This window comes from Patagioenas fasciata, chromosome 10, assembly GCF_037038585.1.
Source record: "Patagioenas fasciata isolate bPatFas1 chromosome 10, bPatFas1.hap1, whole genome shotgun sequence".
NCBI classification, from domain to species: domain Eukaryota; kingdom Metazoa; phylum Chordata; class Aves; order Columbiformes; family Columbidae; genus Patagioenas; species Patagioenas fasciata.
In genome coordinates, this window is record NC_092529.1 from 15,419,992 (window position 1) to 15,445,871 (window position 25,880).

The 25,880-nt window shown below is 36.9% G+C and overlaps 1 protein-coding gene across 1 annotated transcript in view; it reads left to right on the plus strand.

Annotated features, from left to right (window-relative positions):
• Positions 1-25,880, plus strand: part of LOC136105755 (contactin-3) — a 108,370-nt gene that overhangs the window by 62,932 nt on the left and 19,558 nt on the right. The window contains exons 4-9 of the mRNA XM_065845558.2: positions 7,834-8,037; positions 8,344-8,446; positions 10,164-10,348; positions 18,131-18,267; positions 20,474-20,603; positions 21,847-21,997. Of these exons, the coding sequence (XP_065701630.1) occupies positions 7,834-8,037; positions 8,344-8,446; positions 10,164-10,348; positions 18,131-18,267; positions 20,474-20,603; positions 21,847-21,997 (910 nt within the window). The remainder of the gene's footprint in view (positions 1-7,833; positions 8,038-8,343; positions 8,447-10,163; positions 10,349-18,130; positions 18,268-20,473; positions 20,604-21,846; positions 21,998-25,880) is intronic.

The following is a 25,880-nucleotide window of genomic DNA, read 5'->3' on the forward strand; positions in this document are numbered from 1 at the left end:
CATATATATATACATATATTTAAGGTTCTCTGTAGTAGGATTCCCAATTATACAAATCAGAAAACAAAAAAAATCATCTCAGTATTTTAAAGCTAGATAATTCTTTTCATTAGTGGGGTGAGAGAGCATGTCAGAACCCATAGCCTGTGCAGTGAGGGGCATAATTTCACCTAAAGCCCAAGGAGGAGTTTTAGTAAGATTGAATCAGCACCTGCCGGCTGCAGTAAATTTGATTTCCACTAAAGATTCACTAAGATTTTAGTACATGTAGTAGTAGCATATATCATGTGAGTTGTTGTGGGAGAGAGCAATGATTAGAGCAGACTTTGATGAGACTAATACCGCATAAGTTTCATCAGCAAAATGTTTGTGGGTACTCCAGAAGACCTCGAAAGTCTATGAGATGTGCACTTTGTTGCTGGTACCTGCTTTCACTAGCCCTCTCCTGAATCTGAATAAACTGCAAGAGGCAGCAACATGCGACAAGGGTGCTTTAATGTCGTGGTGGGGTATTTGTTGGAAGAAAGAGGGAGAGGTTGATTAGGAAGAACCAAATTGCAAGAAAAAAGTCCAGGTCAAGCCTTTTCCCTTAGCTAGTCCCAGGTATCTCAGGTATGCCTTGGGGCATAAGAGGAAAAAATTGAAGAAAATAACTGTGTTTGGCCCTCTACCAAGATAATTTTTATCCCTGAATTGTTACTGTGGGGTTTGGCTCCTCCAGCTCTTTATTATCTTGTCTAGTAAAATGTTTGAGTTTTTATTTGGAAACAGGGTAATTGATTAGGAAGAGGCAGGAGGGAGATGGCTGCAGTCCCAGCACACAGTCATAGCTGATCATTACACTCTTAACGAGTACTGAAAGTAATTTTTTGTTTTTCACAGGGTTTTACCAAGTACCTTCTCCTAAATGAGTGCAAGACTACTAAATGAAGTTTGCCACTAATCATTGCTTCAGCCTTTAAACATTAGTATAATATGTTCCTCTTAAAATTGACACTTGGCTATTTCCATTAGTTTCCCTTAGTTTGTCTTCCTAATATTTAATATTAAGGAGAAATCAGATGTGTTTTAGTTGAGCAATAAACTAAACTATCATCTTTTTATCCTCAAAATTATTATAGTCAGGAAGCAATTTAAAATACTTTCAACTCTTGAAAAAGCACAATAGCGTTGTTAGAAATGATCAGAGCAATTAAATGTAAAGTTCTAGGGAGGTGATTACAAGAACAATTTGTCATTTGAAATGGATATTGCTAATGGGTATGTATTTAAATATTGCTTCCTAAAGCAGTTTCTTACTTTTCTGCATACTGCCAGAGTACGAACAATTTGATTGGAGCCGGTACACTTTGAATGACACAGCTAGTGTGAAACAATTAGCTCAGAAATGCAATAAAGAGAAACGAATCCATCATCTTGCACAGCTACAGGGGAAGCAAAATTGGGGTTTTTTATTCAGCACTGGAACCCAAATGTAGAAGGGTATTATGTTAGACTTTCTCATTAGCATCTGGATTTCCTTTAGACCATCAAGGAACATTTAAGCTGCCAGTTAAGGAGCACTTTTATATTACAAGGTCATGTTTGGTTTGAAGCTTAACAATTAGTTAATGGTCAAATCCCACTCATGACAGGACTGAGGGGGGGAAAGAATGGTAGCAACAAGGCCCTATTGCTGAGCTGCTTTTTCAGTGGACAGGCTGTTTGGAAATGTACTTAACATGAGGTTTTCTGTTGTATTAATAAAGAAATAACTCTGCTGGTCTCAAACATCTGTGTTTCCCAAGGATGAGCTTACAAGTGTTTATATTTTAATTACAATGGTGTGCTTTGCTTTCGATGCTACTTTGAAAGACTCAGAAAAACTCTACAAATTGTTGAGTATAGTGAAAGACAGACCATCCGCGGGCAATTTTACATCCATGGAGCTTTGTCACCTGGGGCACCCATTCAAAGGTAACCAGCTGGTTTGTGTGATCACTGCTGGGCCAGTCGAAGGTTGTGCTACAGGTGGGATGGCAACAGGGAAAAATGTAATTCATGCTGCAACTATGCTTAAGGAATTACATTTTTTTTTTTACATCACGCTAGCTCATTTCAAAATCAGAGAATGAGTGGACTCTTACCATATTCCATTTAAAAATGAAAATTAGGTGTTAGCCTGAAGTAGGAACCTTGCAATTTCAGCTAAAATTTTTCAATATTCTCATTAAATGTGTGGATTGAAATTGCAAGATATTACATGGGTCTTTTGCACTGCTCTTATTGTTTTGGGTTATTCCATACACACAAGTTGCATGCCTGATTACCTGCACAGCATGCTGAAAATTGATTTTTTTATATTTTATCTACAAAATAATTCACCTTTTATGCCAGAAAGATTAATGGTATACATTAGTTTCAAATCAGAGTGTTTCCATTATACTCTGGAACAAAATTAGTTTCTTGGGGTATATTCTTAACGTTTTGTAGCTGGACTTGGATTCCTATAATGCAATATACATTTTGTATAAACAAAAATATCTTCAACCAAAAGAAGAGAGTCATTCTAAAGAGTCTGGGGAAATTTCAGAAGCATTTCTAAATCTCTAAACTTTTTTCCCCAAGTTGGGAAAATGTTACAGCTATTTTAAGCGGATACCCCTCTTACTCCTGTTGGCCACAATTCAAGTTCTATTATAGAGGTTTATTTTGTAGTTGTCATTATTTTTATATACAAAACATTAAGAAAAAGTAAACTACCAACCTGCAATTTATAGATAGACTGTACTCTGAAGTGTGACTGCAGCTAAGGACTTTTACATCATTGATATAGCTACTTGTACACAAACAATTCAGGATCCCCCTTGGAAATACAGTCTGAGTTTTCTTCTGTTTTTCCTGCCTGCAAATACTTAGGAGAGTTTCCCAGTTTCTGGGCATTTAATGTGCTCAGGAATAAACCCAAAAACTCTGTAATTATGTACAATTTATTTCTAATAAAATTCTCAAGAGTTTATCACTGCCAAAACAATCATTTTTGATAGTGGCACCTGAAGACATAATATCCAGTTTACATATATGTTAGAGGATCCCATACTGGAGTACATAAACACCTAGTCTTATGCCTATGGTGCATAAGATTTTTATTTGTTAAATGACCTTTAAAAGTTGCCGAAACAATGAGAAAGATATGATTTATTTTGTGTCAGACAGAAAGTATTACCTCTTTTTTTCTGTTGGCTGAAGTCCAGCAGCACGAGTGGCCTTGCAACTGTTTTGCTGGCTTGCCAAAGGGAGGATGGGCTCCTCGAGGCAGTGAACTAAGTGAAATAAAGTGACCAGAGTTTTCCCAAGTGAGAAAGGAAAAGTAGGGAAGGAGGGGTTTGAAGGTGGTACATGTAAGTTAAACTGCATTATATCCCCTGGGGACACTCACGTCCACAGGTACACTGACCTAAACCTATAGTAGTGTAATCCTCTAAGGATTAAGCTGCGCTGAACTAAGGACAGTTGATGTCTAGGTTAAGAGCATCCTCTGTGAGTTTAATGTACTTTACCTTACACAGATTAATTTCAGATCTTTAAGTAACGTGTTTGCACTTTCCCAGGGTTCCCATGCAGACAGTGGTTACAGAACTGTCCTCAGAACTGTTGACAAAGTGACATTTCTTTGTGCGACTGCCCCACCAAACCGCCCCCAATTGCTCCGTGTCTCTGCCGTGAGAGCTCACTCATCCAGAGCGATGCTCATCCACAAAGTGAGGATCTTTTCTCCATTTGCTGTCATTTCTTCATAGTTTGAGCTGAAACCAGGCCAAATGATGAAGTAATTGGTTTCTTTCTTAATTATGGAACCTGTCATTATCCTCTCAAAATCAGTGTTACTTTTCCATTATTTTTAACTCTAAGGTAGATGATTCAAAATAGCTGGTTGTTACAAATTTCCATGTCTTTAATTGCAGTTTCTGTCATTGCTACATTTTCTCTGATTACTTTCTTAAAACGATTTTTGTAAAAGCCATATACCATCCTGTGGGTTAGGCAGAGTGCCAGCTGAAGAGAGAAAATACCAGGATATTCCAGCTTCCTGTTGCATCTTTATTACAGAATGTTGTAAAATCTGAATTAAAGAACTGTATGAAATAATATAGATTTGGGTATCAATGACTGACATGAAACTTCTTTTTTTTTTTTCTAAAAAAAGAAAAACACCCTATTGTTACATCACCTCGATATGCTCAAAGTCAAGTATTTTCATTTCAGGATTATTTATGGAAACATTGGCTTCGCTAATTGAAATCCAGTCAGTTTTGAACATAAGTTTACATCTGTTTCTGAACAATATTGTTCACACCATTTACTTTTGGCTGTTCTAGAAAGCTCATTTAGGTGTGAATTACAGGGCTAGTGCATACATTTGAGGTAGAAGTATGGGAGCAGAGACGACCTTCAGAATTTGTGCCTTTAGTGTGTAAAATAAACTTTATGAATTATTATCCTTTTCCTTTCAGTCCTGGCTCTATATGCCCTTTTTTGGTTGTTTTTCTACATGTTTTTTCTTTGCTGACTTCCTGCATTTGTTTATAGTTTTGGATTCCCACAACTACTGTTAGGTGTTTACAAGAAATAAAATTGCCCTGATTTCATTCTGTGGTCTCCTACTGATGTGGTGCAGCCTCTCTTAGACGAAATGCATAATGTAATTAAAAGTAATCTTTTTAAAAGCATGTACACGGTCTAACTTTGAACTCAATTAAAAACTACTAAATGTGTGGGGCTTACTCCTTGGTGTTCCTTTAACAATATTAAACTTTTGTTACATAGGCCCTGATGGTATGTTTTTCAAGGCTCATAGATGGCAAGAAATGACAGTGGTATATATAGAATGATACTGATTTTATTGTTGAATTTAAAAAAAATCTAATTTTTTTAAATGACAGGCAGTTTTTTGAGCTATTTTTAATGGAACACTTAGATGCACAAAGCACCTAGAGCAGTATGAGCATGCTGAGTATGTTGTGGCTTGTAGACTGTGCAGTAAATAATAACCAAATAATGCAAAATAAAAAGGAGAAGCCAACCAAGATGTAGTAAACCAAGAAAAATTGAGTAATAACTGTGATTTCCAATGCCTTATCCATGTACAGTTGCCAAATAAGGAAAAAAATGCATTGGAAAGCAAAGGCTAAGATCTCCGAGGAAGCCCAGGAGAGACATATTACTTCCATTTATAACAGAAAATCAACTGAAAACTTGTAATTGACAGAAAGGGAGTGAGTTTATGTCCCTTGAGGTGCCCTAGGATCAGCAACAGGCAAATCATGTAAACATAATAAATCACAGAACAAGTTGTTTAATATGATTTTTTTTTTGGAAAATAAGAACACAGTTTTGTAAAGTACAATAAATATAAAATGAGATATTGGCTGTGGTGCACTGGTAAAGAAACATCATTTTTAAGAGCGCTCTGTTTTTAAGAGAGTCAATGAAAATGTATGTTGAATGGGAAATTAGGTTTCCAGGAGTGCTTATTCATAGGCTGTTGAAGGAACCAATTAAACTGAAATAAGCTTTGCTTGGCTTTCGTAATCATAATGGCTGATTTTAAAGAGTTTACTCTTGACTTAACCGAATATAATAGGAATGAAACCAAGCTGCTCATTTTCCTGCAGCATATCCAGATCTCTCCATCCCGTTTGCATGTTTTGAATGTCTTTTTAATTTTTCTTTTTTAGAATAAAATAATATTTATAACTAAGGAAAACAAGTAACTCAGTAAACACCAGAAAGAATGAAGTCTGTCTTCCCACACTTGTGTGTCTCATGGATGTCTTGAGTTTGATGTAGAGCTGGAAATACAGATTTTTTTTTCATCTTACTGTTCCTGAATTGATGCCCAGTTTGGTCCTACAGCCTTGTAGCTGCTCTCTTCATCCCGCTGCTCTGTAGGAATGGAATCGTGCATTATTTTCTGGACTTTGCCATTTAGCAAGACCATATAATCTTTGTTTTCAAAGAGGTCATAGTTCCCTTCAGACTCCTCAGGTGTACTCTTTTTTTTTCCACTAAGTTATTTTTAATTTCTTTTTCTCTCTGAAGTGGCTGATAGATACTGGATAGTGCCAGAGCATAGCCGGAATGGTGCACAGCTGCCCTCGCCATGCTGCACCTCAACAAGCCCTCCCAATTCAGCAGCCAAACACTGACACCAACCTTTTGGTATTTTTGTTGGAAAATAGGAGAATAGTTGTACAGAATATTATTTTGTTGTCTGTATTGAGACCTTTGTGGCATATCTCAAAAGTCTTGCTGAAGTCACGGTAGAGCACAGGGTTTTACTGCACTAACTACTCTGTCTTTTCTTGGTGAATCATCATTGGCCTTCCTGATCATAAATTAATTACACCTCTCATGCTATGTAGGAAGGAACATATAGAGAAATCCATTGTTTCACCTGAGGGGAGACACTGCAAGTCCAGAAGATACTTGTTTTCAACACTAAATATTTCCAAATATGACAAAAGTTTAACTCTTGAGATGAGTCCTGGGACTGTTAATTGTTCATACACAGCAGTCCCACAAAATTAGATTAATGAGAGGAGTTTAAATATTGATAGAAAGAAATTAAATGCAATTATGATAAGCCATTTCATTTTATGCCCTTTTTGCATTAGCCAGTCCATAAATATTTTAATAATTTCATTTATTTTATGTATTTTTCATCTGCACAATCTTACCTTGTGTTAAATAGTCCTGTTGGCTGAGTGCTTTTCTGGCTGCATGTTCATGCTCAACAGTGAGGATTATGAAAATGCCTGCTCTCCATTTCATGACTGCATCCAAATTTACGCACTTTCAAATTAAACCTGTGGAATAATAGATAATCTCCATTTTGTAGGGGCAGTGTAAATGCTACGAGATATTTTAACTTGAAGGCAGGTCAATCAAGCTATAATCGTCTCTAATTAGCACTTGTAGAAGCCGTAATCTTTTTATAAACTTTCAACTGAGCAGCACTTGGGTGAAAAATTATTTCTTGCCTGGAAAACCATTAAAAATGAATTTCCTTTTATTCTGTAGGATATGAATGAGACAAGCACATGGCCTTGCACAGGAAGGGGCTTTTGCCAATTAAAATTGGACACACAGAAATCAGAATGGTGTTCAGAAAAAAAAACAAATTGTAATGCAGTTTTTGCCAAATCTCTTAGTTTATCTTTTGAATTGTGGTTTTCCTTTCAAGTGACCATAATGAATAGTAGTGAAGGTTACTTTGCTATTACATAGACATTTTTTAAAATCGATTTTTTATGGATTTTCATATGAAAAAAGTAGTTTTGCTGTGTGGTGAGCCCTACTGGGAATTTATGCTGGTTTTGACATTCCTTTCACTTGCATATACCTGTGCTGTTTCTATCTGCTAAGTATCTAGCTGAATTGTTAAGTAGCTACTGAATGAATACTGTTGCCATTATAGCAAAGTTTGGTGTCAATTTTTGCTGTCTCCTACTCTTTCCATGCATATTAAGCCTTTGGAAAAAAAAAAAAAAAAGTAAATCAAAAAAATCACCTTTCCATAAAACACTTTGAATTCCTTTCACCTTTGTCTTCTGCTGGAGGAAATATGGCTTTGGTGAAAAAATGGTTGGTTTTGTCTTTCTTTGGTTTGGCTTGTTTCTGGTACCTTTAAATTTGTTTCTCTCCCTCATTGGCTCTCTGATATTGTTTGTTACATAATGCAACATTATATATAATACAATATTGAAGATACAATAATAAACTGGTCTTTGAAGGAAAAAAAAAGTGAAAAACCCCGCCAAATATGTTTATTTCGCTTTTATGACCAATTAGATCTGTCATTTGCTTGGATCTTCAATGAGTATCCATCATTTGTACAAGAGGACAGTCGTCGATTTGTGTCTCAAGAGACCGGTCACCTCTACATAGCCAAAGTCGATCCGTCGGATGTAGGAAATTACACCTGCGTTGTGACCAGCACTGTGACCAACAGCCAGGTTCTTGGGTCGCCAACTCCTCTAGTGCTGCGCACAGATGGTATGACTTCCCTTCTGTACCATCAATAAATAACACATCTAGTCACCAGTGAACGTTTCTGCCTCTTACAGTGTAACTTTTCATGCGTTCTCAGGATATTCGTTACTTTATAAGAAGATAAACTATTTTGTGTTGCATGCTTTTCTTCCTCTCCTGTGTCTGACAGTGGTTTCACTGGGAGGTTTCTATGCTTGTCTTTCTAAATGGAGTGCGAGGGATTAATTTTGAACTTAATGTGATGTAATGCTAAAGAGAGATAAAAGGCTTTAAAAATTAAAAATTTACTTTTTCAATTGTCTCATATAGGTGTGATGGGAGAATATGAACCCAAAATAGAAGTGCAGTTTCCTGAGACACTTCCTGCAGCTAAAGGCTCCACTGTGAAACTGGAATGCTTTGCACTAGGAAAGTAAGTTTTTGACTTCTCCCGTTCTGAAAGTTTAAGCACATCAGGGTTCATCTGCACAAGAGAGGAGGAGTTCTGGCAGTCGTTTTGGTCATGTTTTCTAAAGACTGTATTTGATCATCACAACTATTTCCTTGGAATAAGATAGAAAAGATTCTTTGAGTGATTTTTCATAGAATCATAGAATACCAGGTTGGAAGAGACCTCAAGGATCACCTGTTTTAGCCTTTATTGCCAAAGTACAGTCTAGACAAGATGGTCCAGCACCCTGTCCAGCTGAATCTTAAAAGTGTCCAATCTTGGGGTATCCACCACTTCTCTGAGTAGATTATTCCAATGACTGTTCTCATTGTGAAAAATTTCTCTCCTGTGTCCAATCAGAATCTCCTCAGGAGTAACTTGTACCCATTACCCCTTATCTTTTCCATGTGAGTCCTCGTAAAAAGGGAATCTCCTTCTTCTTTGCAGCCACCCTTTAAATACTGGAACGTGGTGATGGGGTCTCCTCTTAGCCTTCTTTTCTCAAGGCTGAACAAGCCCAGTTCTCTCAGCCTTTCCTCATGTGACAGCTTCCCATTCCTTTGATCATCTTTGTGGCCCTTCTCTGGGCCTTCTCCAACCTGTCCACATCTTTTATGTATAGTGGGGACCAAAACTGAACACAGTATTCCAGGTGTGGCCTTGCAAGCACTGAGTAGAGCAGGATAATGACTTGTCTCTGCTGGTGATGCTCGTGTTGATGCGGCCCAGCATCCCATTGGATTTCTTTGCCACAGGACCATGCTGGTCTCTCACATGGAGCTCGTTGTCCACCAGGAGCCCAGGTCCCTTTCCACAGAGCTGCTCCCCAGCCAGGTAGATCCCAGCCTGTGCTGCACTCCTGGTGTATGTTTTTGATTTTGTTTAAAATTATAATGTGTATGTTGGCAACACAGGAATTTATGTTTCATTGCAAATTATCTTGAATAAGATCAGTACAGTTTTGCATATATCCTTAGACTTGTTTCCTCTGTGTAGAAGGAACAGTTGTTGAAGTCACGGAGAATTTTGCTTGAATTTTACTGTTAAACGTACTTGAAGCTTTCATAATATTGTTCTTCCTTTATAGCTGAAATAAAGATGAAAATGCATTCCTCTTTTGAATGATATTTCACACAAAAGTGATACCTTTTCTCTTTCACAAATTATTTGAAAAAGCATTTATGTTTCTGTAAATTTATTTACTTACCACTTTGCCGTTTATTTCCAGACAGCTTTGTCAGGTGTTCGTAATTTTAAGTGTGAGATTGATAACTTAATCACATGGTATTGCTTTGGTTCCCCAGCTAGGTGAATGTAACTTTCAAAAGGGCAGAATGAATGGCTGTTCTAGGATGGAAATTTCAAAAGACTTGCCTTGATTCTCTTGTGATGGAAGTCACTGGTAAATGTCACCCATCTTTAGAGGAGGCCAGTGCTGATTTGCAAGAAATTCTACAATAATTTGATATTCACACAGATATTCATTAAAAAATTGGTAGCACATCTAATAGCATATGAAACAGAACGGTACATGCAAATCAGTTGCTTTAGTGTCTGGCCATCTGTCATATACAGTATGAAAACCACTTTTAACTCAAGCTTTTAGTCACTTCTGAATTTTATTATATATTGAGAATGTAATTTTGACAAACAAGTACTTTAAGGAAAACTGTTTAAAATCCCATGGTTTTCTTTTTAGCCCTGTGCCTCAGATTAACTGGAGAAGAACTGATGGTCTGCCATTTCCAAGTAAAATAAAGCTGAGGAAATCCAATGGCATGATTGAAATACCTAATTTCCAGCAAGAGGATGCAGGACTATACGAATGTATTACTGAAAATTCCAGAGGAAAAAACATCGCAAGGGGACGTCTCACTTACTATGGTAGGAAACTTTCTTTCTCCCTCTCTCCCACCTTTCTTTACACATGAAATATAAACTGCTCTAGGTATTTGGAGGTTTATAGCTTCTACGGTACCCTCAAGGATTTGTGCTTAAGAATCTGTGGCATCTTAACTGCTCATAGAGAATGAGAACTTCTGCACCAGGTACCACTTGTAATAAATGCCTGGGCTCAAAAGGGTTATTTAGTGTGGAAAGTGCTTGTACTTACTTTCCTATGATGGAAAGGCTTTTTTTTTAAACATGTCTAATTGGTCCATTGGTGAAACCTTAGGTTTTCATTCAATTGGATTTATTTGTAGGATCATTTAGGCCTCATATTTATGGGAAATACAAATTTTGTCTTGTGTTAGGAAAAGATTAGTGGTGGATATTGTCAATCCTTTGCTTTCAAAATTGCCAGTTTTAGTTTAAAATGAGTAAATAAATGAGAGTATATAATCCAGTGTAGGAAATGAAATAATATGAAATTTAATAGCTGGAAAACAGACAGAGTCTCTTGTGCATTTAAGGCTATAGAGTGAAATGAATTGGTGGAGTTTTAAAGCTAGAGTGATTTGCAACAAAATGGTAATTGGCAATTTTTGTTAAAGCCAGATCTCAGCAAATATAATTTTCTTTAGGTAAATGGCAATTTAAAGAGTGGTTCAGACTGTGCTTTGGATTGCTATTCCTCATGTAGGAATATTTGAACAAAGATTTTTTTTTTCTAAAGCTGTATGAAATAGCATAGAGCATAGGTACTGTGCAACTTAGTACAAATGTCCTTTCCGTTTTCTACTTCTGGGTGGGAAGCTGCTGTTTACTAGAACTCACGGAGTGCAGCAATGTAGAGTTTAGTCAATGAAAGTTTTAATTTAAGGCACAACAGATTTTATTAGGAGGAAGGAAAAGAGGCTTCTCCCCACCTCAACTTCCAAATGAATAGTTACACTGAATCAGTGTCCTGTAATTGGAAATGTTTAAGGTTAGGTTACACGAGGAATTTTGAGCAATGTGAATTTTCAGTATACTAGTTGTAATTACAAGTGTTTGAGAAATCCTATGAATAACAGAGGGCAAAAGACCTAAGATGCTTCATCTGCCAGGGTCATCTGTCATTCCAAACTTGGCACTACGCATTCAATTTTATAAAGTGACTTTTATTAGCTGCTTGAAAAGTTTCAAACAAATTGTAGTTTGTTTAGCAGTTTGGCTCAGTATTCCTATTCCAGTTTTACATCAGAGCAGTTGTAAGACATGTCAATGTAAACTACGTAAAAAGTAGAGTAGACTTGTTCCTTAGTCATTGTAATGTAATTGTGACAGTGAGCAATCTTGAGATATTTGATCTGCTTCCCAAGTTTTGTTTTGCTCATTAAAGGACACGGTGCTGAAATAAAGGATGTTGCTAGTCAATAAAAGCGAATTGCAATTTTGGGACAAGTAAATCGGTGTGAACATTTTCATTAGAAATCCAGAAAGGGATTTGAACCCTGAGATAGGGTTCATGTTCCAGTATAAAGGTCTGCCCAAATTAGATTTATCCCTAATATGGGTGTTTATCCTAAAAAGAATAATGAGACCTGTAATGGCATTAATGGCACTCCAACTGTTTCATGTCATTTGTTCTGCTTTATGAAATCCATTCTACAGAATTGAGTTGATTTAAGTAATCTTTCGTGTTTTGTTACTTGCTTTGTTGTTGCTAATAGAATGCCAATGAGTCTGTGTTCAGGATAGGATCGTTTTAATGCTTTTTGATAATTTGAAGGATTTTAAATCTACTTGTAGATTAATAATGTTCTATAACTGAAGATAGTATCTTCTGATGGATTGCCACTGTATCTGGTAACAAAGCTCAGAAATCTGTCCAGTAAAGAAACCTAACCATATGCCACTCAGTCTTCCAATGAAAGATCAATATTTAAGGAACTTGTTCTAAAAGCAGATGAGGATTTGGGGGAAATTGATGCAATATACTGAAGACTTGGAATAAAAACCATCCATCTGCCAGAAGATACCACCTCTGGCAAAGATGACTCAGATCTATGTGGTAATGTTAGTGGAAGTTGACTGCCGTTAAGACATTTTATTAGTAGAAGTGAAAGAAGTGAAAAATATAAAAATGAATGAATTTGGTTTTATTTCAACAGTAAAAACATTTGTTTTTTCTGCTTGAACAAAGCACATTTCTGGCTTGCCCAAGAAAGAGTATAAGAAGAATTGGGGTTAACATTTTCCACGTTGTCTTAGTGAAATAAGTGAAAAAAATAAATCCCTTCAGGGGAAAAAAAAATAGACAAAGTTTTTCCATTTGACTGAAAAATAGAAGGTTTTCCTTTCTTTGCAGATTTTAAAGATTCTTTCTAAATGAAACATAAAGCTAGTCCTAAGCAAATGCTTGAAACATTTCATTGCTTTACTGTGAAGCAAAACACTCTCATTCTCCTGACTTGTTCTATGAGCTGGAACTGTTAAAATTTGAATTCTGAAAATTGGGTTTTTCAGTGTGTCAGTGGTTTGATTTAAAAAAAAAAAAGTTTTCTGTTGCTATCCTGCGTCTTCTTGCAATAATGAATTATAGTCTTGAAACCACAAAGCACTTCAACATAGCCTCAACTTCAATCATATCCATAGTCATTTTCTCAAGAATGCTTATAAATTTTGTTTAGAAGTTCTGTGCACATCTGTAACTTTCTTTATGAAAAATAGTCTGTTTTTTTCTGATTTCATCGTACGTTTTAAAAATAAGTCTCAACCCATAGCTGATGTTGATAATTAAAAGAGTCTAAACCAGATATTTTGGGTTCTTTCATAACAGTACTAACAGACGTCCTTTTTTTTCTCGTGAAGGATTTTATCAAGAAAAGCCCAACATCAGATGTTCAGTTTTATGTCCTTTATACTGTTCCAACATTTGTTTAATGCCAGTGTTCTCCTCAGGGGATTTCAGAATGTGCTAAAAATAGGACAAGATTCTCTAACTTTGATTTAATATAAAACCTGAATATTTGCTTTTGCTTTATTAGTATATTTGTTCGTCATCACTATTAGCCTTTTCCATAAAGAGGTCATAGAAGAAGAAAGAATCCATGGAGACATTTCATGGCACGGAAAAATGAGAAAAGATGAAACAATTACATTTTTGTATTTTAAGATGCAATTAAACATGTAACATAGTAGGGATATGTAAAGCAATTAATTTAAAGTATAATTGAAGAAAAAAATACTTAATTAGGACATGCTGATTTAATGGAACTCATACTTGGCAGTATTGAGGTAAAATGTTTAAAAGGGAGAAGAAATTTTGCTGTTCTCCGTTTGCATTTATGATCTCCAACAGCAAAGCAAACCCCCCAGTAATACATAGACTCTACGTAATTTTTTAGTATAGAAAAAAATAATTGCATATTTTGTTAATTACTTTGGTAATAATGTACCACCAAAATTGTATTGAAACTGCATCATTAACATATCTGGAAGAGCTTCACTGTTGAAAGCTTTTGTCTCATAACCTCATTCCATCTTGTTCATAGAGATATCTTTAAAACATTAACTACAAAACTACAAATGACTAAATAATATCAAGGAATTGCTGAGTTTGATTAACCTGGAGTTTAATTGTCGATGCTGTCTGATAGTTTATTTGACTCGCTACAGAGAGAAATTCTTCATCTTTTTTACATACTAAAACTTTCCCCAATGAGGTAGCAATTACCTGTTGCTTGAAAGCATTTTTATTTTTCAGTGGAAGCCGAATAGTGGACATCTTTGGGCATGTGTTAAATGCTTCTCTAGGCTCAGTTGTTTTATCAGGAAGAAGTTACTCATGCTTAAAGTCACTTAGAGTTTTGAAATAAAATAAGGTGCATCACTGCTGTAGGCATCAGTATGAGTGTCATAGCCTGACTTTCAGATGGACTACCTAGAAAAATGAAGGTTACATTTCTGGTTGATTTTTTTCCCATTATGCTTCATAGCTGCTTTCTCTTGGATTGTGGAAAGTTTCTTTTGACTCTGATTTATTGCCCAACTGCTGAGCTATCCAGAGGTATTTTCAAAGGAGATTTCCAGTCTGGCTTTCTGACTGTAAATTTCAAAGTAAAGATCTGTGCATAAAAAGACTGCATCTTCTGTGCAAGCCCCAATTAGGGACTGTTACGGAGGAGCTTCCCGTAGCCTTCTGCCTGCAAGCAGAGCCATGGCAGACCCCAGTCCTCTCCAGGAGAGTGCAGTTTTTCGACCAAAGTCATGGGCCTGAAGCTCTGCTTTTCCTTCATGCTATTCCTATGGCTTACAGAATTAGGAGATTTTTATCAGTCTCCTACTCTCAGGGAAATCATATCTAAAAATAGGTGTTGACATGCATCGTGCATGGTACCCCAGAAATAACTTACAAATTAGATCTCAGCTTCTGAAAAGTGTCAGCTTCTTCTGCCATTGCTTCCAAGAGCTTCATTGCAGTCACACATTGCTGTTGGTCTACATTCATGTCAAATCCCAGAGTAGCCATCGTAAAGGGTTTCTTAAAAATCTAAATAAATGGTTCTTGCTTTTCTTATGGCTCACAGGGATGCCCTAGAGTGTAGTAAAGCGACAGTTGTTTTCTTCAGGAAGACCTGCTTGGACTAACTAGGTGGAGGAAAAGGGTGATCGTAGTCACCAAGAAAAACATGACAGAGTCTTCTCACTGGGATAGATTTATGAAGTTATGCACTTGTATCACTTCTTGCCTGTGGGACCATGAGGACTGCAAGGAATATTTTAGGCAAAAACAAAATAGTCTGCTGCTTTTCTAAGTGACTGACCATGAGGCTGATGGCTAACCTTCTTCAGAAACTCAGTTGGCTGCAAGTATTTAGTCCCAAAGGAACTTTATATGAATCTTTCATGAATATATTAATATTACCACACGATACAAATTGCCATCACAGTCTCAAACCCTGCACTACAAACTCTGTTAAATTAACTTCCCACCTCTCAACTTACAGGACATTGTATTTTTTTCATCTCAGTGAAGGTATGTAGCCTATTTGTCTGTTCCTTGCTTAAGGAGGAAGGATTGGTCTCTCCTTGGCAAGACCTAACTAATACTCCGAGCCAATGCAGTAGCTTCTTCAGAGAATGAGGCTTTGTTACTAATTCATTAGTAGTCTTCCTTCAAGAGCACAGATGTGGCAGTGGTGGTGTAATCAGATGTTCTAAACACATCATTTGTCTCACGTTGATTAGACTTCAAGAGGAATAAAGCCAATGTACAAAATCATTTAGATACAGTCAAGCAGAGCTCAATAAAAAGGGTATGTTGGGCTCTGAAAGTCATGCTTAGCTGTTGAGAGGATATGTAGATCTACTGATAATATGACCTTCTGTCTACTTTTCTCAGCTGGTGCAATGTGGACACCTTCAACTTGACCAAAAGTCAAGAGTATTCAGTGGAATATTCTGAGCTGGAATATCTCCAGCTTAGATGCCTTTTCAATTTTGAGCTGGTTAGTTGAATTGTTCTTCTCAAACAGTTTCTAATACTTTTACGACTACTTTTAAAGACTTTTAGATGTGGCAGATTGAAGAGGATATTTTTCTTTCTGCTGAATTCTTTCTTCAGTAATTTGTAGAGAAAAAGAGCCATCCTCAAGAAAATGACTAAAGTCTACATCAGCACTCTGTTGCAAATGAACAAGGATCATAAATTTCTCACATTGTGGCTGAGGAAGCTCTTTCTGTTAATTTCTGGTTTGAGTGTTTGTCTTGCTCCCACAATTTCCAAAATGACCCAGTTTGTCATATCTACTGTGGAGACTTTGGAAACCCTCCAATGGAGACTGTCTGACCTGAAGATTTATGGTGTAGACAATGTTTTTCTTATTAATGGAATTGAATTTAAGATCTTGAACTTGAGAATAGACTATGTTTAACTCACAAGTGGAGTTACGGAGCAGATGTGAAATATTACACATGTGTGGATCCATCAGTAATCCAAGCACTAGTTGCTTGTTGCATAAATAGGTATGCAAAGTGCAGGAGATGCCGACGTGGAGTCCTGAGCTTCCATCCCCATGACACATGTGGGGCAAATATGCCAGATGACAATGTCAGATAAGCAGTGACTCTTTCTTGAACTCCAATATTGTAACATTAACTTTTTTTTAACTAACTGAAGTTAATATCAGTAAAATAATACATTTGTTTGACAATCAGGTTATCCTGTCTTTTAGAGCTCACAGGGGGTTTCACTGTAAGCAAATACTGGTTGAATTCTAAAACCTCTGAAGTTAGTATCTCAGTGAATAGATTTTAATAATTTCTTCTGTGAGAAGTTAACTGTAAGCATATATATATAACTCATAAATAATATTAATCCTTGTTGTCATAGAAGTATGGCACTGTACTGCTCATGTTGAGATGTTACGACTGTATTGCAGAATATATGATGGAGAGAAAATTTGTATGCTAGAAAAGAATTAATCTTTTAAAATGAAATTAATACCAAATCTCATCCAAACATTGGTCTGCTGATCTTGTGCCTATGGCAATAGAACAGGTTCAGCTCTCAACTCCCCTTGAGGCCATAGGCAAGTCATTAATTTCCCTGGTCTGAATTAATTGTGGATGTAACTCCATTGTAGAGGGAAGTTCAGTGGGAATTAATCTGACCTTCTGTGCTTCCAAAACTCATTTATTAAATAATAATATTTTTCTGTATCACCAGGGACCTTTTTTTTTTTTCCTAGTTGTTTTGATATGAGACTATTATGAATTTCCTAAATTATCAGTTTAGGAAAATCTTTAATCAAATTGACTCTGGAAAATTCCTTTGCCCTTAGCTATATATTTGCAACCAACTTTCATCCTGCTTTTTTTCAGTTTTCTCTGTATGGGATGTCTAAAATATATATTTTCTTGGAAAAATAGTATATATTGAGATTATAAAATTTGCAGTAAATTGAACAAATTCAAAGAAAATTAAGACAAACTAGCTTCAAAACAGTGTTTTGCTCTTGTGTGAAATAGCACTAAAGGAATAAACTGCTGTTGTCTTTCATGCAGTGATGTTTATTTGCCAAGTGAGCTTTTTAAAAAATAAAAACAACATGAAAGCTGTAACAGATACTTTAGACTCTATCTTTACACTTTTAATTGTATTTTAGGTGATTCTTAAGGTTGTATGTTATGAATACATCAATTTAAAAAAAATATGCTTTTTTGTGGACTTTTTTAAGGTCATGTTCTGGTTTGCATCACTCAAATGCTGTGCTAATACTAACGCTTTCAAAACCAGTCTCATATATCAATGTATGCATGCAGTTAAGTACCGACTAGCATTAGGAAACAATTCAAATGGTATTTAGAACAAAAGCTGAAATGCGGTTAAATCTTTTTGGGGACTTAGAGGATTCTCTTCAGTATTAATTTGATGATTTAGCTACCTCAATTATTTAATTCCAATATTACCACTAATTTCTTTTTCTTATATTTACCTCAGTTTCAAAGCTGTGTTGTTTAATCATTAGTGATTTTAATATTGGCTTCACTAGTTCAGCTTTAGTAATCTCTAATCTCAATTTTCTTTTGGTTTACTGGTTATAATAAAAATGTATAAAAGGACGAATGAGTAATTTCTTTCATTAGGTGACGTGAAGCAGAACCAGAGAGAATCTCTGGTGGTACAAACCAGTCCATGCAGAAAACTGATGAGTGCTGGGCAAATTAACTCTTTGAATCTCATGTGAAACAATAACTCATTATGGTCTTCGTTGCTGACGTGTATTTCACCTGCAGCAAAACCTCACTGGATCCAGACAATAAAAGATACTGAAGTTGCTGTAGAGGACACCTTATACTGGGATTGCAGAGCAAGCGGAAAGCCCAAGCCATCGTATCGGTGGGTGAAGAATGGAGAGCAATTGTCAGTAGAGGTAACATTCTGTTTTGAAAACATGATACTGTGTAAAATTAACAGTACTTCACATAAGTATGAGAATTCGCAAAAGTCCGTTTGGTTAGTCAAGAGAAATATTTGATACTTACTTTTGTATATTTGTCAAGAGCATTCAGATGGAAACTTCAAAAGCTGTAATACAAATTATGATGCACAAAAATATGCCAGCTGAAAGGGAATTTAAAAGCAATGATAGAACCATAGAAATCACTATGTGTGGAAAGGCTGGAGAAGGCAGTTTAGTTACAGTTACACATTAAGAAACGTAAATGACAGATAGAAAACTAAATTCCTATTGGCATTTCATTAAAGGTAATAAGAAAGCATATTCAAACTTATTGATGGAAAAAAGACAAAAATCGTAAAAATTCCTAGGTCACCGTTACTTGATGCTTAGAACGAAATATCAACAGTAATGTAACATAAGTATTTGCTTTAACACAATTGTTAAAGTAAATTAGTGGAAAGTAATGCATTTGGTGTCAGGAAAAAGACTTCGTACTGAGGAGATTAAATCTCCCAGATCAGAAATATGGAAAAGCATCAGATACTCACAGTGATCTTAATTCTCACTGCTTCATTGGGAAAACTGCCCAGTTCAGGTAATCAGGAATATAAAGTATGGGCACTATCCCATTGCAGGAAGGTATTTTGCCCTTGGCCAATGTGTTGTGTTTAACGTCACGGTTGAAGAAGAAAGAGCAACCCTTCAAGTGCATTCAGTGGATAGCTATGAAAAATGATCTAAGCACTGTAAAATGTTTCTTACTGTTCAGAGTGCTGTAGTTATACGCTCACTAAAAGGAATGGCAGTGTTTTGTGGACAGGTTAAGTGAGGGAGTACAAAATCTCATCCCAGTGATTTAAGAGCATTGTTACCATATCACACAATGTCACTAAGGTAGTGCACTTTTTTATGTCAGTGCAAAAATACCTCCTCTCATTTGATCTTCCTATTTCTCCACTTATGAGCATTGGTGTCCTGCCTTTTGGTGTAGTGTGTGGGCATAAGCGTGACTTACTCTGGGAATCTTTAAGGGCTCTAATCTATAGGACTAACTCTTTGAAAGCAGACACTGAGGACACGTCAGGAGTTCTCTGTGTATCGTTATCAGTTGTTGTAAGCTCCTTTACTGCATTAATCCTTCATGGTGGGTCTTCCACAAAAATCTCTTGCTGGGGTTCTTCAGCTTAGCTCCCCTTCTCCTTAAACAAGTTTCTTGTAAGGCAGAGTAAGAAGAGCAGTTTGGGATGCTAGAGGAAGGATCAAGACGTGGCAGCTTAGGTTTGTTCCTCCTTGGGACTGGTTTTGTCCTTGGCCTAACTGACTGAGCACCTTGCAATAAACTGGGAGGGAACCTGTCAAGGAGGGAGCTGAGCTGGGCTGTCCTGGCTGCCCACAGGTGCCTGGAGTCACCTACAGTGTGGCCAACTGTGAATACATGGCCTTAAAAAAGGCAGAGTGAGTACCTTTGCCTCAGGGCTGGTGACCCACGTCTAGATAAAAAAAAAATCAGAAAATGTTGTTGAGTGTAGTTTGTTCTTTTGTTTCTCATTGTTTCTCTGGTTTTCCCAAAAGGAGAAGCTCCTTTGGTTTTGTCATTAGGTCTTTTTCTCACCTGTTCCTGCCACTTCATCCTTCAAATGAGTCACTTCTTATTGTAATACATGTAGCTTTCCAAGAATAAGCAAGGTGAGAAGATCCCTATGCTTCAGTAGCTTTCTCGGCTCTAAGGCACTTAAATACGTGTCTTCCATTTAATGACTGTTGGAAGTTTTTCTGCATAGCATTACAGAGATCTCATTAGCAAATGGCATGTGTGAAATCTCTAAATAGTATGAAATGCCAGTGCCATCTGTATAGTTTGGATACTGTGGTCTGTCATGAGTAACCTAATGCGATTTTACCCATATTTATGTGGAAATACAAATGTATTTGAGATTGTAGAGCCTCTGTGAAACTGAGCAAGTTTGAAGAATTGATTTCATACACTGTGTTGCCAACTCTCCTTATTTGAGCACTGATGCCATACCATGTCACTTATTTTAGAACTGTTGTAATGGTTACGCTGTTACATTTACCCCATTTATTGTATTTATACTGTCCTACTTATACTTCTTACTTATTTTAAATTTTTCACAGGAAATATATCATCAATAAAGATATTTTTCTTAATATTCAGGGAAGGATCCAAATTGAAAATGGTGCACTTACAATATCAAATCTAAATCTGACAGATTCTGGCAGATACCAGTGCATAGCTGAAAATAAACATGGTGTCATCTATTCAAGTGCAGAGCTCAGGGTTGTAGGTAAGATTTTCCTTTTTCACTAAAACACAAACCTCAGTCTCCTTCCTCACACACCCTCCACCTGCCTCGTATTCCACCTTGTTGTGATCTCAAATTAAACTCACTCAGATGCTGTCACTGAAACAAACGTTTTTGTCAACCTAATATCTTTTTATCTGTAGTGCTGAGAGGTTGACTCATCTGCTTCCAGCAGATTTGTAGACCAATCACTCATTACTGTAAAACAGAACACAGCTAAATTATTAATTAGGGGAAGAGTGGAGATGGTAGGTTGGACACAGGCCTGGAGATTAGAACCTCCCATGTGGTCTGGAGGCGGCACTGGCTCCGTGCTTCTGCACTCACCTTCTGCTCCGTGGCTCCAGTGCTCCCAGGGGACCAACACCACTGAAAAGCAATGGGCTGCTCTTGTGTACAGCCTTTCTTGATCGAGGGGACAAGGGCTTGTCATTCAGGCATTCAAACGGTGTGTGTATGAGTCTGATATAGCAACAACCGTTTGTTTGAGCAAAACACTGAACTTTTGGCTGCTTTATACACTCAAACGCTTGTGCGATTTCTGCCTCCAACATAGACAGATTTCAAACTAAGCCTGTAAGAGCAGTGTGTTTTGGGGACGTAAGTTATTTTCTTTCTGTTGGTAAGGTTCCAGACAATCAGCAGACTGCTCTTTCAGCCTTGATCTCCTAAAATACTGAATTCTTCTCAAAGTTCAGTGCTAGTGGAAGCCATGTGCCTTTTCTAAACTGTTACCTAATGCAAACCGTACCCATTCAGAATGAGCTGTGCTGTAATTTTATGTCATATGACATACCTGATCTGACATAGCACTCTCACACAAAACTGGAATCCAACCAGTTCCTTGAGTTTTAATGAACTGCTGGTGTTTGCGACCCTCCCTGGACTTAGGCAAGTCATGTACACTCATGTTCAGCAAAGCGTAAGGTTAGGCGTGGGCTTAACGCTTGTTGGGTTCAGTGAGCTTCAGCTAATGTGAAGTCAGTGTGATTTTCTGGGCATGCCTCGTTAGGTGACACGCTCTGCACAACTGAGATCTTTATTTTTGTACCAGTATAAGGAGGAGAAACACATCATTGTCTACTGGAAGATCCATTTGCACTATCTGATTAATGTTTTTAATGATGTTTGGAATTTGAGAAGTGTCATGTAAGTGCTAAATAGTAGTAATCATTAATATAAAGAAACATGCTTTATTTCACTGTTACTATCCCTTCTGTTAAAGCATCTGCTCCAGATTTTTCCAAGAATCCAATGAAGAAACTGATCCAGGTTCAAATAGGCAGTACAGTTGACTTTGAATGTAAACCCAAAGCTTCTCCTAAGGCCAAATGCTCCTGGAAGAAGGGAGGTGAGCAGCTACACGAAAATGAAAGGTATCAAGTTACATTGGTTTATTTGTTTTAATTTTACAAAAAACTTATTTATGTATTTTTATGCAGTAGTGTTATCTGTAGATCGCAACAGTTGTAAAGTTTCTGTCAAGCTGGCGGCGTTGTTTGGTTGTTTTTTAATTGTTACTGTATCTGAGCACTGAGAATACACGCATATTGCTTTCTTTAAGGTCAAAGGCCAGAGTTCATTTTCCATTTAATGCAGAGTTTGGCCTGACTTACAATTAGGTACTGATGGAAAACTGGAAAAGCAAAGCCTATGAAACAGTACTAAAAGCCTTCAACAAAATACTCTGAAAATGCAGGCAAGAAGGCAGATGAGATATTACAGCCATGGTAAGAATGGGACTGAGACAAAAAATAAAAATTTAATAATTGGGAGATCCAGAATAGCAGATGAAAACAGGAAAAGAAGAGACTTTCAGATTCTTTTCAAACCACCATTAACATTATCTGTCAAAGATAATGTATGTTGCCATTTCTTTAGTCTTAACATGATAGTGAATGTGTTTTCATGTTAGTAATACTCAGTGGAGAGTTTGTTATTCACCTAGGTGTTGACTTCCAACAAGATGTAAACAATTTTTTCCAGCAATAACCATTAAAGCATTATTGAATTAGTCATAAAATAAAATTGCACAAGTCAGCTGATTAAATTTTATAATCAAACTGAACCAGGTGAAATTTTTCCAGTCCTATTTCTGTGAAACACAATGTTGTCTTTTTCTTTTGAAATTTTTAAATGGAGAAGGTGCTGCCAGATAAGACAAAGCTTTCCAAGGCTGTGGTTGAGACCATTACTTGCTCCACCATAAGGCTAGAGCTCTGTCCTTGTACCCAAAAGTTCTGGACACTTGCTGTCATCTTGATCTGTGCAACTCTGGCTCTTTCTTCACAGGAAACACAATATTTTTCATGGGTTCAAGTGTTGTCAACACGGCAATTTGGGAGATTAGGCATCTGTCATTCTAGAACTTGACACAGTACCACAGACTCGCTGGCTGCATACCTGCAAGCAAGCAAAATATCTTTCAAAATAAGCCTAGCTGTGTTTTTTTAATACGTGAAACCTCCTATCACCTTGAAATGACATAATATCATATTGATAAATAAGTCTGTAACACAGAGCCACAACGTTCACTCATGTGAAACCTGTTGCTTTTTGATCGTTGTCAATTGTTCTTATTTTTGTGGTCACTTTTGTAAAGCACATACATAAATTTGTAACACCTGATATTCTCCATTTAGGAAAAATCCTACTTTTTTGCCCCCATACTATTTTCATAAAAAGGCAGGCAAGAAGAATTATATCCTTCATGCTCCTGCCTGTCTCTTGGAGCTGCCTGTCATCAGCCTTCAGATAACCTGTGTAGGTTTGATTCGTGATAGTCAAAGCTGCCAGGAATGCCTAGACCTTGGAAGGGTCCGCACATGTTCAGGGGAAGAGCGTTCCAGCCACAACTCGTGCCTCGCCTTGTGAGATTTCTGTCTGGGAGAGGTATCAGGTCTGGTCTTAATGGTTGCTTTGGATTGCCCTTCAAAAGCAGTACCCACCAGTTTCATTTGCGGTGATGGTGTCAGGCTAAAGAAAGTGATATTCAGTTTCTGAAAATGTATTGAGCATATATGATGCTGTCTGCTTAGAACATAAATTATGGCTTTTAGTTCTGCAAAGTGCAGGTATTTCCAAAATATGGCCCAAAGTGTCTCCTACTATATTTTTGACAGCACACTGTAAATGGCTTTACAGAGGAAACATCATAACAAGCCTATAATCCTGAATTAATATAAATTAAGGCCTTGAGAGAAAAGCAGAAATGTGATTCTTTGCAGAAAGCCCTGGAGTTCATTACTGTCTGCTATGAATAATTGCAATTCATTAATTTCTTGCAGTTTTACAATTGTTGCAATTCAGGAAAGGGTTTCCAATTAACAGTACAGTTTTCAACCATTAACTGCATTTCTAGTGGAGCAGTCTGTTGGGGAGGTGTCTTTTTTAATTGCAGAAACAAAGAGGAATGTGTTCCCGAAAGGGGTAATGCTGGGCACAGAGGTCCAGCTTGCTCTTTACCTAGGAGACGTAGGAGAGGCAGAATGAGCTTAATTACCTTTGGAGCTCAAAGCTGCAGTAGGGTTCAGGCTCACAGAGTGCTCTGTAGGAGACACAGAGCCTGAGAGTCCCCTCTTTACAATTGCCATGTGCTTGTAAAGAGCGAGCGGGGACTTCAGAGAACACAGCAAGTGAGTTTGTCCCCATAAGTCAGTTCCTGCAAGGGAATAGCTCTTGCACTGTATCTCACACGGATAAATACATGTATAGTTCCCAAATCTGTTTGACCTTGAGTTGTTAAAATCATATTCTTGTTGGTTTTGGTAGGTCTGCTTGTGGTGTAGTGGACTTATTCAGCTTGATTAGGGAACAGAAACAGTGTAATCTTTCATTTTTCATGTAAACATACGCAAATGTTGGAGCCTGTCATCTTCTAAGGACACACCAGCACACTCCACCAGCACTCTGGTAGAGATACCCTGGTTAGAACATGCACGTTTGGGTTGTACCTGAACTGGAAAGGCTTTCTGGAAGGCTTAGAGGCCAAACATGGCTTAGCATGAGGGTGGAACTAGTTCTTTATGTCATCTATAAAAGTGAAAATGTCACACAAGACGCATCAACATGGATAGAATTGATAAATTTTAAGAAAACTCCCATTTGAATTATAAAATTAAAGCACAAGTACGCCATTATTTAGATGTATTCCTAGTATTTTGTCATAAGAGAACATATGTTTCACTGGAGGTAATGACCGCATTACTTTAGTAAAGCCTGAAAAATTTTCATTTTGATGGCACTGTTGCTTGTATTCTTAATTTATTTTTAAATGGTGCTGCGTTTTCAGTATGTAGAAGATTTGGATAATGACTCAGTAAATTTTAATTAAATGAGCTGAATATTATGTCTTGTGGAGGGAAGAAAATATAATTCAAAATGGATTCATGGGCTCTGGACTGAGAAGTTGCTCAAACGTCAAAGAATGCAATCTTGCTTCTTGTTAGTTTTGCGAAGTATGTGATTTTTTTTTTTAAGAATATCTTGAATAAAGAGAGCTAGATGGTGAAAAGCAGTGGAATACAGAGAGAATTGAAGGCATAGGGGTCACTGTAGAACATACAGAAGGAAAGACATAAAATGGGAACTAAATTATTTGGACACTGAAGGAAGAAATGCTTCCCACCAGAATGCAGTTTTGGACCTTTGAAATAAATATTTTGGGGTGATGTAATGAGGAAAATAATCTAGAATTAGCAAGAATTCTCTTGTCTTTATTGACTGCCAGATCAGCTACCAAGGGTTCCTGGTTACCTTGCATACGCCAGTGTTCACCCCATATTATGGTTATAGTGTGTACCACCACATTGGGAACAGCTTGTATTTACTCACGCTGTTCTTAGCCAACCATCTCATAAGGCCTTTAAAAAAGTTATCTAAAATACATATTATCTGAAGTCATTAAAGCCACAACCAAGTTTTGTTTATTCCAGACAAATCTGGAGCAACATCTACTGATAACAGACCATAGTTGCCAGGATCTCCAGGCAGACAGATCAGAGCAGTCGAACACCTTCTTCTGTGTAGGAAAGTTGGCCTCAGACACCTCCATCTCCAGATGGATGAACTTTTATTTTTCCTCCAAAAAAGGAAGATGAGATGTTTAACCAAAGTTTAATGTACTTGATGGTAGTTTAATTCATCAAAAACAAAAGATATATCAAAATATGCTTCAACCTAGATACCCATTTAGATATGCCTTTAAATGATTTATGTATGTATGTGCTTTTTAATTGATATATAGTACAAGACCATTGC